The 17,446-nt window shown below is 38.1% G+C and overlaps 1 protein-coding gene across 2 annotated transcripts in view; it reads left to right on the top strand.

The window, feature by feature from the left end:
• TRABD2A (TraB domain containing 2A) overlaps positions 1-17,446 on the top strand; it is an 84,265-nt gene that overhangs the window by 63,311 nt on the left and 3,508 nt on the right. Inside the window, exons 5-6 of one of the 2 annotated variants that reach the window (XM_034410709.3) lie at positions 10,914-11,001; positions 14,813-15,061. In XM_034410709.3, the coding sequence (XP_034266600.1) occupies positions 10,914-11,001; positions 14,813-15,061 (337 nt within the window). The remainder of the gene's footprint in view (positions 1-10,913; positions 11,002-14,812; positions 15,062-17,446) is intronic. The other variant, XM_034410710.3, reaches the window with a different exon arrangement.

The raw sequence follows: 17,446 nt of genomic DNA, 5'->3' as shown, positions 1-17,446 counted from the left end.
GTCGCTTCTACCTTGAATATTCAGTGAATATAGAATGCCTATCATAATTAAAAAGAAATATATTTAAAGCTTTAACTTCTATTATCTTTATTGAGTCTGATCCTGAAAATATTGCAACAAGCTGGTAGCAGAGGATGGTTAATTGACTCAATAAGTAATTAAAAATGTCCAAGAAAGATAGGCCCAACACCAGGGCCTACAGCAAAGAAATAGAAACTGATCAAGAGATGATCAACGAATCCACCAATGCGATTTCGAGAGAATCCGAAGAATACACCACTGAAGAAGAAGAACTAATGAGTGAAAATAATGACCAGAAAGAAATCGAAATAGAAAATAACGAACTCAGGTCAGAGATATTAAAGATACTAAAAAGCCAAAAGAATGATGAAAGTCTCATCGCGGACCTCCAGGAGATGCTGAAGAACAGCGGAGCAGCGAGAGAGAAAAACGTCATTAAAGAAAAACCCAAAGATCAAAAAATCGTAAGTGAGATGACTACTGAGAAAATAGTTGTTAAAAAGAAAAGATGTGATCCCGCGCGAAATTTTGAATGGCAGCCATCTTGGTTTCAACGAACTTCAAAAGAGAATGGAGCAGAGCCAATCAAAACACTCAGTTCAAAATTTCTGGCGCGAAAAACACTATCAGACGAAGAAAGTGAGAAAGAAGTCTCAAACTCTTCAGATGATCCAAAATCAGAAAGTGAAGACGATTTAACAAAATCTCAAGTAAAATCAGCAATGAAAACGCTTTTTGCTGCTTTTGGGCCAAGACTGAAAATTACCAAGACATCTACGAAGAAGCAAGAAATCAAACCGGCGATTCAAGACCTGCACGCTCCCATCCTGACTTCGAAAGCGACGACGCCCGAGCCCAGAGAGCCATGCCGATTTCGCCCTACACCACAGACAAAATCGAATACCAACGCACACAAAAAGAAGAAAAGAACCGTCACCACCACCAGAACCCCAAAAACCGAGCCAGAGACCGACTCATCTGAGGAGGAGCGGATCGAGAGAGCTGAAAGGGAGAGAACCTTCCACGACGCCACCAAAGAAGAAATGAACAACGCGCATGTGCGAAACTACGTAGACGACCCAGAAGGACTTGAACTGGCCAGAGAACCGCGCAGACTCATTGCAAGCATCCCAATGCCGTTCTGTAATTTCCTGCACTTGAGAGATCACGGACTGCCCCAGGTTGTAAGTAATGGACAGAATAATGTAGGTAACTTACCCAGTGACTTCCCAAAACTTAGAATTGATGGCATTAATTTACAAGAGTGGTATCAACAGCTTCAGGTTATTTTCATGAAAGAAAATTTACTATTCTTTATAACTAGCCCTCCAAGAAGACCTTGGACTTTAAAAATAGATTGTTTACATCATAGAGCATTTTTCATAATAATATCTAGCGTGTCTCCTGCAATGTATCATAGCATCAAACCATGATTAGGTGCACATTAGAGGATGCTGGTTTAGGCAAACAATTTTGGTCAGAGGCATTACATTATTCGAATTACACTCAAAATAGAACCTGGTCCAGTATTGTGAATAAGACACCATATGAGGTGATGTACAATAGAAAACCCAAATTATCACACATGCACATATTTGGAGTCACTGCAGACGTACACATACCTAAACAATTGAGGAGAAAGGGAGAAAACGTATCCAGGAGATTAAGATTCATGGGATACGAAACTGGAACCAAAGGGTACAGATTTATTGATAGTAATAACAAATTTATAGTATCCAGAACAGCTGTGTTCCATGAACAGGCCAATTGGTCAAAATTGCACCTTAATGAAATATTTCCTAATAAATGTAAAGATACGATATCTTGCGAGGAAGGAACAACAGAAAATCAAAATATTAACAAAAGTAAGAACAAAACCAAAACTTGGACTAATAGTCAGCATAAAATAAAGACAGACACATTAACAAAAAAGGAAGCTAGATATTTGCATGATAACCATAGCAAGCCTGAAAGAACTATTAGAAACAATAGAAACCAAATACCAAATAAATACAAAGATTACATAATGCATATGAATGGAGAACAAATAACACCTAATACATATGAAGAAGTATTGAAACTTCCACATGAAGAAAGAGAAAAATGGGAACTAGCTATGGAAAAAGAGATGGAAAGTTTACAAGGATTAAATGTATTCACACCTGCGATCGCACCTAAGGATAAAACAATTATAGGTACCAGGTGGATTTATAAAATTAAGAACTTAGAAGGAGGCAATACCTTATACAAGGCTAGACTAGTTGCACAAGGCTATGCACAAAAATATCCAGAAGACTATACTGATACATATTCACCCACAGTGAGAACAGAGAGTGTCAAAACAGCCCTTGTAGTAGCATCTGCACTCAATCTGGACGTATTCCAATATGACATACAGACCGCATACTTACATGCAAAATTAGATAAGGAAATATATGTAAGAGCACCACACAGTCAATACACTAATAAGAACGAAATTTGGTTATTAAATAAGAGTCTGTACGGATTAAAGCAATCCGGCAAAAGATGGTACGATTGCTTGGTAAAAGTACTTAAGACCATGGATTTCAACGCCACCACTGCTGATAACTGTTTCTTTGTAAAAAAGAGTAATGATCATATTGAATTTGTATTAATTTACGTGGACGATATTTTATACATTGGAAAGCATAAAGAGAGCAGGGAAATCTTTGTAAATAAGTTAAATGAACACTTCTCACTGAAATCTCTGGGTAAAGTGAATAAATACCTTGGTGTGCAAATTAACAAAACTAAAAGGGGATTCAAACTTACACAGAAAGATAAAATCATCGAACTCCTAAACAAATGTAACTTAAATAATGCTAAAACCTGTGACACCCCTATGCAAACTGATTTTCTTAGAAACACTGATGAATCTTCCCCTGAGTTTAAAGACAACACATTTTACAGATCAGTTATAGGTTCACTCCTTTATATATCTAATTGGACTAGGCCAGATATTGCATTACCTCTCAATCTATTGTCAAGATATGTTAGTAAACCAACCTTGTATCATTGGGAAGCTGTCAAAAGAATTCTAAGATATCTGAAGGGTACATTAGATTTTTGTTTAATGTTGGAACCCAATAATGACAGAGAACCAAAAATTACTTGTTATGCTGATGCAGATTGGGCTGGTGATACATCATGCAGAAAGAGTACTTCTGGTTATGTTTTTCTATTGAATGATTGTCCAGTTTACTGGTATACTGGTAAACAAGAACTAGTAGCCACTTCTACTACAGAAGCGGAATATGTTTGTTTGTCCAAAGCTGCAAATAACCTTGTATGGTTCAATGATCTGATCACTGATGTTTGGAAGAAACCCACCTTACCATTTATTATGCATGAAGACAATAAAGCGGCCATTGAAATATCCAGATCCGATGCAATTGGACAAAGGTCCAGGCATATTGATATAAAGTTTAAGCATGTGAGACAACTGTCTCAAGACGGATTCATTAAAGCAATACATTGCGATACTTCTGAACAATTAGCTGACATATTAACAAAACCCTTACCTTCTAAACAACACAAATATTTAACTTCTAAATTATATGTATTATATTGTCCTGAATCAGAATGTAATTGGTGTTGTGTAACGAACCGGCATTTAGAGGGGGATTTGTCAGATGTAAATGCCTTATTCTCCAATGTGTAAATAATGTATATATGGAACATCAGAGGTTAACTTATTCTTTGGACTTTAATGTATTCATAACTTACCACTCCCATTCCTAGCTCCACCCCTTGTATATATAAGGAGCCACCCTCACCATTCTCGTCGCTTCTACCTTGAATATTCAGTGAATATAGAATGCCTATCATAATTAAAAAGAAATATATTTAAAGCTTTAACTTCTATTATCTTTATTGAGTCTGATCCTGAAAATATTGCAACATATTCTTATTAGGCCATAGAATGTTTTCAAATATCCATACTTGAGACGGATTTCATCTCCCCTCACACAGAAGTTTCTGTGTTGCCATTTCAGTGATTCCAAAGATATTTGCAAGAGGTAGTACCTCTTGAAAAGTAGCACATATAACTTTTTAAATGAAAGTATTCATTAGGAATCATAAAAGCATGACATTTACTCAATATTGTTATTAACTGTGATATATTTTAATAATGTTTTATTTATTATTTAGTATTATTTGCTTACTAAACAATATATTTATTAATATATTTTCTAACCATGTTGTGGCCATAGCTGAAAAAGTGAACTTACTTTCCTTAAGATATAATGCAATAAGGGGTTGTTTGTTTGTTTGTTTGTTTTTCCAACTATGGTAAAGATAGTACAAATATGCAGCAGTTTAATGAAATGCAAAAAGTGTTATAAATGTTTGCAGACAATTTAAATAGAATGTTTCTTAAAGCCGCCTTTGGCTTCTGGAACAGTGATGGGATAGCCACCCAGAGTTATTGAATCAGAGAAATGGGCAGCATAGAAATTTAATAAATACATTTAATAAATAGATTTAGCACAGAGTCGGTCTCCTCCGGGTCCCGTCAGCTAAACAATGTCGGCTGGAGGGCGCGCAGGGGAGGGCCTTCTCTGTGACTGCCCCGGCTCTCTGGAACCAATTACCTCCTGAGATCCGGACCGCCCCCACCCTATTGGCCTTCCGCAAAGCGGTGAAGACCTGGCTCTTCCGGCAGGCCTGGGACCATTGATCTCGTTATAATGATTTCCGAGACCCGGCCACGAATTAGAGTGCATGTGTTTTAACATTTTTAAAGTTTTTAATGTTTTAATGTTTTTCTTTTAACATTTTTTATGGGATTATTCGCATTGTTTTATTCTTTGTTGTAAGCCGCCCAGAGTCCCTTGGGAGTTGGGCGGCATAGAAATGCGACAAAATAAATAAATAAATAATAAATAAAATACAGGTAGTCCTTGACTTACATTTAGTGACTGTTCAAAGTTGTAACTTCACTGAAAAAAGTGACAGGTAAACTTTTTGTAAGTTTTTCAAGATAAGATAGAGATAGAGATAGAGATAGAGATAGAGATAGAGAAATAGATATATAGATATATAGATACACATACACCAGCCACAATGTAGGGCTATACTAGATCTTCCTGTACCTATAGCTCTCTGAGTTGCTTCAACTGATGTCTCTGCACCAGATAAGGCCACAATTGGCAAAAGCCTTCTGACTTCCATTTGCTGTTCAAGCAGTAGCTGTACGTTCAGAAAGATACCCAGATCTCAAATCTGCTATTTCTGGAATAATACTTGCCCAGAGATAACACTGATATTAATAGAACAATCTGATCAACAATGCTAACTCCTGGGTTCAACTTCAGTCTGTTTTGCCCCATCAAAACCCTTAAGATCTTCATGCACTAGGCTAGGGCATTGGCAGCATCTCTCCTACAACCCAGGCTGATGATGTAAAGTGGCTTAACTTGGATATTAACAGACAAGGAAGTGAGAGCTCATATATCTATGGCACCCCATATATCTGAGGCCAGTAGGCTGATCTCTCACCCGTTCCTCGACTAAGTGAAAATACTCGGTGAGGAAGAAGAGGAATCACTGCAAAATAGTATCCTTGGTTTGCAATCCCCATAGAGTTGGGGTCCAGTGGTCCAGTAAGATACCATAGGTGATGATACCAAAGGTCATGAAAAGGTCAAAAGGGATGTGGGGGGCGCACTACCTTCATCTAAGTTCCAAACAGGCCATCTAAGAAAGCAATCAATGTTACCTTTGTCCCATTCCCAGGTTGGAGCCCTGACTGAAAAGACTCCAATTAATTTGCTTCTTTTAGGGAGCCACGATGTTGGTCTAACACCTTTATCTTATGTTGCCACCTTTGTTGGCTAAGCACAGTGAAAACGGCTCACATGCTGACACTTTCCCAACTGAAGTTTATCCATATTGTGGGATCTGGCTTGTTCAGGACTGAAGGGTGCTTCCTATTTAAACCTTGAAACTGGAAGTAAACATCAGAGAAAGGACCTACTATTACTAAACAGCAATCTGTGCTATAGGTGAAAGCACTTTGTGATGTAAAGTTCTCTTCTGTTTAGCAGGACGCAAAACATTTAAAAGAATATACAGAAAATCTGAGTCTGTTGTCAAGCTTGAAAGACTAAATCCACCTTTTTCTGTGGGGGTGGGGGAAAGAGGGCAAAAAAAGAAGCCTTCATTAGAACAGTGGGTACCTCTCTTTATTTAAGACTAGATGAAAAGACTATAGCTTATTTACCCACTTGGCTAGAAATGATACTTACAAGGAGATCTCAGTTTCTCCCGTTCTTGAGTTTGAACACAGAACAATGACTGCCAAAGTAAATTGACCTCCCGAACGCCTGTGTTCATGTAGTAGGATAGGGATAATGGAGAGCTGAGTGCAAAAAGAGAAGGAGGGGCTTCTGCTGGCACAAGGGTCCGGGGGCCTTTCTCTTTGGAGTTACTCAAGTGTGTCAGGCCAAAAGAGGAAACAGATGAAAAGGGTTTCTGCTCCCTATCATGCTTCTGTGGACAGCCTCCCGCAGGAGTGAGACTGCTTGATCTTACGCTTCTGGGGTGACCGTGTTCATTCATAGCTGCTTTAAAAGAAATGTTGAAAGTGGTAGGCGAATCTCTTAAAAGTAAAGCACTTCTCTTAATTGCCAGAAAGTCTAGGATGTGCCTGTGTTTGGACAACAGCATCCAAGTACATTTCTGCCAAGAATTTTTGGTAGAAGGGAAGCAAATTGCAATGCAAAGATAAAATCCTTGCTGCTAATTCAATTGTGCAGGTAGCTTTCAGGACAGGGAAGAGACAGATTATCACAGGTGAGTGCAATGCACTCAATAGTACGGTTTGCTGAACACTGGGTATGTTTTTGAAATAATGGAACGTTCATTCTACACACTTTTGGACATGCCTAAGCTAATAAGTGAAACCTTCATTTGTGTGTGTGCATTTCTATGTGTGTGTATGTATCTGCTAGTTTCCCATTCTACACGTTTTGACAATTGTTCTTCTCTTTAGTCTTGATTTCTGATTGTTCAATAGTGGTAGAAAAAATAGAGAATGATCGGGAATATTGATAATAATTTTCAATATTAATAGAACACTGCACAGTAAAGTGTGATGCTCAGAACTGTTGCTAGAAATGTTCACAATAGGGTCTAATTAACACTAAATAATGTGCAATAAATTATGCACCCTAAAATTACATTAAAATTACATTTTGCAGCGTATTACATTGTCGTTCTTAGCTACAATTCTAACAACTTTTTCATATGAATTTTTTAAACCGATAAAGATGGTTTTGAGTTGTATTTGTCACTTACAGTATTAGTTATCCCACTTTGTGTCTGCTGCAAATTTGTAAATTCTTTCATCCGCTTGTCATCCAAGTCATTAATATAAATGTTAAAAAGCATAGAGTCTACGGCTAAACATGGTGCTACTTCACTTGCTATCTCACTGAGGATAAAGAATTTTTGATATGAAGTCCTTAATCTGATTTTTCAATCCAGCAATATATCCACATAATTGCCAAGCCATGCAGTCCATGGAAAACTAGTTTGATATTTCAGCATGACTTGCTGAAATGACAAAACATATGTATATCTGTAGCAGCTGCATAAGATGCTACCGGAAGCTATCTAATAAAAAAAACGAGTGGTTAGTCTAATATGACATGTTCCTAGTAAATCCATGGGGATTTGTGATAATCACCTCATTGTTCTCCAGCTCCTCAAGGAATCAGTTACTCTGTGATCTCCTGTACAATTTTTCTAAGTATCAATGTCAAATTGACCAAATTCATTGATTTTCCTTTTCTTCTTTTTTTGAAAGCAGGATTTTAGGATTTATAAAAGAAATACATATCAGGTTCAGCTAGACAGTCATGAACTTGCTTCATAAAAGATGAGTCAAGTGACTCAGGAAGTGTACATTGGTCCAAAGTAAAAAGATATTCTCTGACAGTGTGTTTTTAAAATCTTTCTCAAACTTCAGTTATGCTCTTTTAAGGTGCTCTTTCCAATTACTTTCTTTGAACTGAAATCTTGTTGGAGAATACAAAGCCAAATACAGGTAGTTCTCGCCTACAACAGTTCATTTAGTGACCATTTGAAGTTACAACGGCAGTGAAAAAAGTAACATGACATTTTTTAAACCTTTTTTTTTTTTTTTTTGCAGAAATAGGTGAATTTGTGCTGTTTCAACACTTCCAAATGCTTTTTTTGCTAGTTCTTATATGGTGCAATCTTTTTTTAATCTGGCACTCCAAAATCAAGATAACTCAGATTGCAGTCCTAGAAAACAACATTCTCCCTTTGATATTTTGAAAGCCGGTCGTTCATCTGCAGTATTCTTTCCCTTTCCCAGTCCTCTTCCACAGGGATACACATCTGATCTTCTATTAATTTTAGTTTTATTTCAAATTCTTACAAATGCATGATGATGTGGTTGTAGTTGCTCCCTGCATATGAATTACTAGCAAAGAGGAATGGCCTTCATACATCTTAGAAATTCTGTCACATGCCTGATCCATGACATGGTAGACAGCTTATTTCATATGCTAATAGCTACAGTCAGAATATGCTTGTTTCTGTTTCCAATAGTGCTTAGTATCGAACTATTTTCTCTGTGTGTTCTTGCAGGGTGCAATTACATTGTCTCTGCCTTTCAAGGTTATGCTATTATTGTGTTTGTTACACTAGATCTTTTTCTTCCTTTGAAGGTTCAAAGCCAGTTGCTTCTGTAAGAGCTTCAAAGCTGTTTTGGAATTGAAGACTATCTTCTGTGTCTCTTGCTTCTCTTGGTTATCATTCTTATCTGCTGTATTTGTTCCTTTGTTTACATTTCTTCCTTACGGACAGTAACTTCTTTTGTTGGTTGCTGTTGTATCATCTCCTTTGTTCCCCCAAAAAACTTTGTTCTTTCTTATGAATGGTAATACGGTCACGGCCGCTCCATTTCTTACCTTGAAAATTAGATTTCTTTTTAAAAATCACATCAGCATAATAACACCTGAATATTAATTAGGCAAATAGTATTTTAGGAAGCTAATAGGTATCATCTTTCACGCTGTTACAATAAAAACATGCTTGTTGAGTCATGATGAATTTCTAAAGATTCATGTGTTTAATATTTATGAGTTAGAATGCTATTTCTGAGGCAGTAAAGAAACTTTCTTCCCAAATCAGTGGTTTGTCCATGTTTCATTATACAGTTGAGTGAAATACTCTTTTAATAATAAAGGACTAGAAGTGTAGGATTCTTGAGACACCATCATACAATGGTATAATTATATAACATGTTTTGCATGTTGTAATCCTGCATTTTTGCTCTTTATGCATCTTTTGAGTTTTGGGATGGGGTGAAGGAAAATTTATATAAATATAAATTTATATAAAAATATCAGTCCAGGCTTGTTCAGATTAACCCCTTGGAGACCAATACACTATTGAATTCTTCTCAGGTCCTTTATTATACGAGGAGATTCGTAACTAACAATAGTTAGTGATGAATCTAGATATGAGCTTCATTAAGTATAGGAGCCTTGGTGGAACAGTGGTTAAAGTGCAGTATTGCAGGCTAACTCTGTCCACAGCCTGGAATTTGATCCTGATGGGGCTCAAAGTTGATTCAGCCTTCCATCCTTCTGAGGTCGATAAAATGAGGACCCAGCTTGTTGGGAGCAATATACTGACTCTGTAAACAGCTCAGATAGTGCTGTAAAGCACTATGGGATGATATATAAATCTAAGCGCTATTACGTTTGCTAAAATCCTGTTTCCTATCTATTTCCATTTTTTTTACTTTCTTAATATGTTTAATGGTTCCTCATAGAAATCTACTGGAACAGTCTAGTATGGGTCTTCCCAGATTACCCCATCATGCAGGATAAGGCCCTGCTGTGATCTCTCCCAATTCATGGGAGAAGTTTCTGCTTCCTGAATTAGTACATTGGCTCTACTGGATTGTTTGCTTATTGATGCAGATAGGCATGAGGGTTCTCAGGAGCTTGAAAATCTTCCATTCTGCATTAATGCTTTAATAACATTGTTTTTAAAATTATTTTTATTATTATGTTTTTAAGAGAAGTTTGTTTATATTTGTGGTTTATAAGTATCTTACTTTTAGGGTTCACTTTCTACTAAGGATAGTGATAAAATTTAGCAAGTCCAGAGACAGCCAGCAAAAACGGAGCAAGGTCTAAGGGACAAAACACATCAGGAGAGATTGGAGGAGCCAAATATATATAGCCTGGAGGACAGAAGGGAAAGGGAAGACATGATTGAAACCTTTAAATATATTAAGGGTGTGAATAAGGTTCTAGAAGGTAGTATTTTCAATATGAAGCAAAAAGTCAAGAACACGTGGGCATCAACTCAAACTGACATGAAGTAAATTCAAAAGTAATGTTAGAAAGTATTACTTCACAGAAAGCATGGTGGAAGCCTGGGAACAACTTCCAGTGGAGGTAGGGAATCAATCCTCAGTACCTGAGTTTAAACATGCTTGGGATAAACCTATGTCCATCATCTGACAAAAATTTAAAAAATAAAAATAATTTTAAAAAAGAATAAATAAGAAAACAAAAAACTCCCAAAACTCAAAATGCAGACTCAATAGACTTTTTCTGCTGTCAGTTTTCTATATTCCTATGTTTAATTATAACTAAACTTAAATCCAGCATGATTAGATCAATTCCTATAGCTATAGCAGCTTTTCCCAACCTCAGTCCCCAGCTAGGGGATGGCTGGTTTCTAATAGAGACTTCCTAGGATCGAGTAAAGCAGGTGTTCATAGTAAACTTTGCATTGTTGTCTAATCTGTACTTTAAAATATTGTTTATGTGTTTTGATCAATGTTACTTGGGGCTTTTCTCTTTTATTATCTAAAGGTCATTTCATGGGCAACAATACAGTGATAGATGTTTTGAGGAGAGAAGGGTATGAAGTAGACCATACATCCGCTGGGCAAGCAATCAGGTAACAATTGCTTTAACAATAATGATATTAAGCATTAAAACATAATAGAAACTGCATTTTGGAATTGAAACTGCTGCCATTTTATTAAAGGTAAAAAGGTATGAACCTGGATACTTGCAGAATAAAAAGCCTGCCAGTTTCTCATGCCCTCCTCTGCTTCTCACTCTTGCCTCAAGTTCTCTGATGGAAAAAACACAGGCTGACCATTGTGTCAATAGTCCTACCACGTAGAAACTCAATATTTGTAAGATGAGTGAAAATATAATCATGCCTCCATAGCCATCGTGCAGTACTGTATAGTTTCATGGAATAGTGTTTCTAATTTAGTGATGCAGGTTATAATTTTCTTCCAGATGACACAAGTATTACTCTTCTCTAAGGGATATCTTATCTTCTATCTATCCATGGTAAATGGTACTGGATGTCACTTTTGTGAGTTGCTATCTGCTCCAACAACTTATATCCCTATCTAAACTTCACTTCCTCACTTGACGAATGAAGTGCCAAGTTATGACTTCCATATATGAATAAATTTCCACAAATATAGCAGACTTGTCAGGCCCTATCATATCTTTTGGCATTCACGCAGATAGCAACACCAGAAAGTTTCATATCAACCGAAATATGATCTTTTCAGAGGATGAAAGCTGACTTACACATTCCAGAACAATTCCTCCAATGTAGAGTGCCAGTCATTTTGGTAGTTCTTTAAAAGAAGCAGGAACTGGGAAATAGCGGATATGAAAATCCATTCAATTCTGTCCCAATGCAAAGTGAAAGCTTAATTATTATTTTATATCTTGTTTTAATACAATTAAAAAATACCTTAATAAATAGACTTTTGTATGACAAGTAATTATCAAAATGGCTTTGGGGGGGAGGTTTTGAAGAAATACAAATAATGTCAATGGACACAGGGCATTCTAATTGCAACAGCAGAATAGAACTACAGAATCATTCTGTATTACAGGGGTGTCAAACTCACATCATCACAGCATTGTCACAAGACGTATCATGACTTTCCCCTTCACTAAACTGGACTTGGGCATGACTAGCGCATGACGCATCCAGCTCCCGGACCACAAGTTTGACAGCCCTGCTCTATTATTACACCTGGCCATGACAACAATAGTTCAAAATAAACACAAGAATCCTTTAATGTTGACTTAAATTTACATTTTTGTTTTATTGATTATAAGACACTCAGTGTGCTGGGGATTCCCTAAACTATCCAAAATGTGATGAGTTCAAGAAATGTTAGACTGCAATATGACCTTTTCTCTCCCACACCAATGGGAATTTTATTCCATATACATGGAAGGATGGAGGGAAAGCAGGAGGAGGAAGACTCTGCTAGGTTATAATAATGAACTACCAAGTAAAAGTATGTTGTGATCAGCATATAATTAAGGTGGTTAAATATTTGCCCATGTTTCGCCAGAATGGAAGGAAATATTTCATTTTCTTTTACTGCTTTTCCCTTCAGTAATTAATCATATGGAAGTGGCGTTTATCCTTTTGTTTAAACATTCTTTATAGATGAGTCATGGAATGTTGACTCATCAGAGAGAATGGGAAGTATCTCTGTACAAACCCTTAGTGAAGTCTAAATACTGCTTTCTCTCTCTAATTGCTTTTGGGAAAAGTAACATTCAGATTCATCCTGTTCTCATCTGGGCTCTCCCAAGAAACTTTTGCACTTCATCTCCTATTTGCCTGGCTTTAAACAGTTTACCTGAAGTTTATTTTACATTCTCATTCCTGAGTTAAAGTTCACTGAGTGCATTTCATTGAGCATTAAAGACATCAAGGATGTTTGTTTTATTTTCCACCTTACTTGCGAATTCAACTCACTGGAGAAAGGGAATCACGTAATATCCACTGCTTTGCAAATGCTACATTTTCCCACACATTGCCATTAGCATGCAATGGATAGTGTGTGTGCATACAGTATGGTATTTTGTGCATTTGGAGAGACTGAAGATAATCTCTCCAACCACATGATACAGATTATTATCCTCTCAATTGTCTTTAATATCAAAGAGAAGATTTTCCTTTACTCCTCCTTTGGGAGCATCATGGCGCTCCCATGTAACACCTCTCCTGCATGAGCTGCACTGGCTCCCAGTGGTCCTCCGGGTGCGATTCAAGTTATTGGTGACCACCTTTAGAGCGCTCCATGGCTTAGGGCAGAGATATTTACGGGACTGCCTTCTGCCACCGAGAGCCTCCCACCGGCCAGTAGGCTCCCACAGAGAGGGACTCCTCCGGGTGCCATCAGCCAAATAATGCTGACTGGCGGCCCCCAGGGGGAGAGCTTTCTCTGTGGGAGCGCCTGCCCTCTGGAACGAGCTCCCCCCGGAGATACGGATGATTCCAGACTTACATACTTTCCGTCGGGCCCTCAAAACCTTTTTATTTCATCAAGTCGGGCTGGCCAAATCTCTCCAATTGTGTATTTTAATTTGGATTTTTAATGGGGGATTTTAATTGTTGGGCCAAATTGTTTAATTCATTTTTAAATTGTTTTTATATTTTGTATTTGATGTTTTTTACTTCTGGCTGTTCACCGCCCTGAGTCCTTCGGGAGAAGGGTAGTATATAAATTTAAAAATTAAATTAAATTAAATTAAATTAAATTAAATTAAATTAAATTAAATTAAATTAAATTAAATTAAATTAAATTAAATTAAATTAAATTAATACATTATGTGGGCAATACAGTATCAGAAGTGGCTTTGTGTTGGAGTGCTATTTCTGTTACATTTGCGGCAATTTGCAATGTCCCGTGGTCACATGACCATGGATTACGATGGCTTTGCCAAAAATTGGCACATACTTCTAGTTTTCGGCATACCATAGCAAACAACTAGTTTGCTTAACAACCACATTTACACTTACAACCCATTGCTTAATGACTGCTGCAAGAAATGTAAAATCAGGTCAGTCATGTACCCATCCCATTTTATTACAACTTGTGACCATAATAATTGTTATGATGCATAATGACCTGTACTACTAAAACTCTTGTGTCTATAATCTTTTAACTGGGTGAAACGATGCATCCGATGACAAATCTTTTTCAACCAAGTTACCCCAAATAGGATAACTTACAGAATGCCATGATGATTACTACTGAGGTAAAGTGATCTGGGGAGGTGTGGCTGCTTCAGTATTGCCAAGCTGTCAACTTCTCACTGTGGCAGTCATGTCATCCTCATTTTTAAAGCTCCTTGACAGCTTCCTGGCCATTTGCACAATCCCTTGTTCCCTCCCCTATCCAGCAGCAGCCACCATGTACCTTCCCTTTGGGAAGAGGAAGGAAGGAAGGAAGGAAGGAAGGAAGGAAGGAAGGAAGGAAGGAAGGAAGGGAGGGAGGGAGGAAGGAAGGAAGGAAGGAAGGAAGGAAGGAAGGAAGGAAGGAAGGAAGGAAGGAAGGGACATTTCTATGCTCACTGACAGCTTCCCATAAGGACATTCAATGGAGAAGCCAACAGGAAGTCAAAAATTGCTCCTGCTCCCTCTGAATTTTTGCCAGCCCACGGCCATTCTGTTTTCTGTTTAGATAAGGAAACATCTCTGAAATGATAACCCAATGGGACACAGATTTTTTACTATCTTATTATAGCCTGCTTTAAAAAGAAGGTGAATGGGCACTTTTGCCGCGTTGAACATTTTTGGCACTTTCAAGGGACTGAGATGTTTGCAGCATACAGACTTGAAATGTTTGTAGCAATTTACTTGTTTTGTACATTAACTTGGAAGACGATCAACCCCTATTCTCAGCCTTATTTTATTTTGCTTTTTGTAGTGGAAAAAATCAACATAAGTTCTTGTCCGCCCTCTCCTCAACATCCCCAGAATATGCCTCTTACATTATCTCCCAAGAGATCCAACAACAGGAGGAAGAAGAGGAGGATGACCTGTTGCCCCACACATTATTGCCTGAAAGCATGGACCTGCTGGAGAAAGCAGAGAGGAAATACAACAAGAAGAAGAAACAGCAGAAGAAACAGCGTTTACGTCAGTTCAATGACCTTTGGGTACGCATCGAGGAAAGGTAATGAGTGAGTAGAAGCAGGCAATGCGTTTCCGAGAAATAGCAAAAAGGGAGCCCCTTAAGAGGAACATAATTTGTTTGTTTATTGACTTTTCTGCCTACCCCAAAAGAAAGATTCTCTGCAGTTTACAGTACAAGCATAAAAAACAACACAATAAAATACCCATAGTATAATTAAAGCAGCTAAAAATAAAAGCAGATGAACTCCAAATTTACACAATAACCAATAAAACAGTTAATTCAAACTTTTAAGGCTTTCTGAAATAGTTCAGTTCAGTTTTTAGTAATTCAAAGAAAGCCAGCAATGTGGCAGTTCCATAACGCTGTTCCTTAATGCAAGCTCAGCACTTTCAAACCTCCAACCCCCATACTTTGCAAGGGGAGGGAGAATCACCAGTGGTTTCTCTTGGACGTGCACGTTGGATTGTTCAAAACTGGTTGCAGAAGATGATCCTATAGGTCAGGGGTGAAATCTAATTTTTTGTGGACGTGGCTTAGTGGGCAGGGCTTGGTGGTAAGGTGACTGGGTGGGCATGGTCAAGTCAATGTCACTTCTTTGCCTTTTTTTAACCTACAAAACACAACACAACACAACTGGCTCACCCACAATGTAAAAGCAGCTGTGCTAGACCCAAAATGGCCCTGCAACAAGCAGGAACCTCACACAGCCACAAAAAGCCCCAAAAAACAACTTTCAACTTTACACACACACAACACAACACAACACAACACAACACAACACAACACAACACAACTGGCTCACCCACAATGTAAAAGCAGCTGTGCTAGACCCAAAATGGCCCCGCAACAAGCAGGAACCTCACACAGCCACAAAAAGCCCAAAAAAACAACTTTCACGCTTTACACACACACAACACAACACATCTGGCTCACCCACAATGTAAAAGCAGTTGTGCTAGACCCAAAATGGCCCCTGCAACAAGCAGGAACCTTACACAGCCACAAAACACCCAAAAAACCAACTTTTACACTTTACGCACACAAAATTCCACATACAGCTTTGTGAGATTTTATGTGTTTGTGTAGTTATAGTGAAACACTACAGAAACACACTAAATCTCAGAAAGCTGCACAAATATTATTTTATTTTATTTTACTTTTATTTTTATATAAAAGCAGCTAAATTTAAAACTTCCTAAACTTTAAATGGCTAGGTCTAAAAAAAGAACAACTAAAAAAAAACCCAATTAACTATTTTTTTTAAGCTTCCAAAGGAGAAAAAAACTTACCCAATAGAACAGGGGTTTCCAACCTTGGCAACTTTAAGACTTGTGGACTTCAACTCCCAGAATTCCTCAGCCAGCTTTGCCTGGAGTTGAAGTCCACGAGTCTTAAAGTTGCAGATAGAGCTGCTCACTGATGAGCTTGATTGCAGGCAGGGAGATTCAGTTGCTTGCTGATGCAATGGATTGCAGGTATTACAGCATTGCGACCAGCAGCTAAGGTAAGCAAGCTGGAGGCGAGGGGTGGGGGGAGAAAAAAAGAAACTTTTTTTCTTTTACATGGCTCTGGCGATCCAAGCTGAGTTGCCTGATTAACAGGCAACTCAGCTGGGATCGTCAGAGCTTGGCTGGTCAGAGCCATTTAAAAGGAAAAAAAGGCTCTGATGATCGCGTGGCTCAGCTGGGCATGGGGGGCAGGGGCAGGGTTTTTTGCTATCGGTTCTCCGAACTGCCCGCTGCCATCGCTACCTACTCACCCGAGCTGGTCCGAACCAGGAGCATTTCACCCCTGCTATAGGTGTCTCGGTGCCAAGCTATATAGATTTACAGATTAAAACCAGTTCTTGAAATTGCATTTGGAAGCCTATTGGAAGCTAGTGAAGATCCAGGGCACTGATGTCATATTCTTTTTCATGGCATGTATCAGCCAATACAGGCTGCTCCTTCTGGACCTATTCTAGCTTCTTATTGGTATTCAAAAGCAGCCTAATGTAGAACATATTGCAGCAGTCCAGACAAGTCATGTTGAGGCCATGACTCATTGTTCCAAGGTTGTCTCACTTCAGGTTGGGCTGCTATTGATGCCCCAGCATCCAGCAATAACTATGAATCTAGGAGGAATTGCATTCTTAGAGGTAGTACCATCCCTCTGAGAGACAATATTGGAATTCACAGAGTATTCATGAAAGACAGTAACATACAAAAAAGACTTTAGCGCAAGGAACTTGTAAGCTTAGGCAAAAGGTTTCAACGTTTAGCATCACCTATTAGTTCATATATATCTGGGAAGTTCACAACCAAGAGAGCTGTTGTTGTCCAACAAATCATATTTTAAGAGGCACTCCCTTTGATTCAAGGGGATCTTTACATAATAAATAGCCACAAACATCAAGAGCCACTCATAGCCATATCAGTGATTTTG

This window comes from Pantherophis guttatus, chromosome 2, assembly GCF_059756535.1.
Source record: "Pantherophis guttatus breed Tessera chromosome 2, ASM5975653v1, whole genome shotgun sequence".
In the NCBI taxonomy this organism is placed as follows: Eukaryota; Metazoa; Chordata; class Lepidosauria; order Squamata; family Colubridae; genus Pantherophis; species Pantherophis guttatus.
This window is presented reverse-complemented; position numbering and strand designations above follow the sequence as displayed.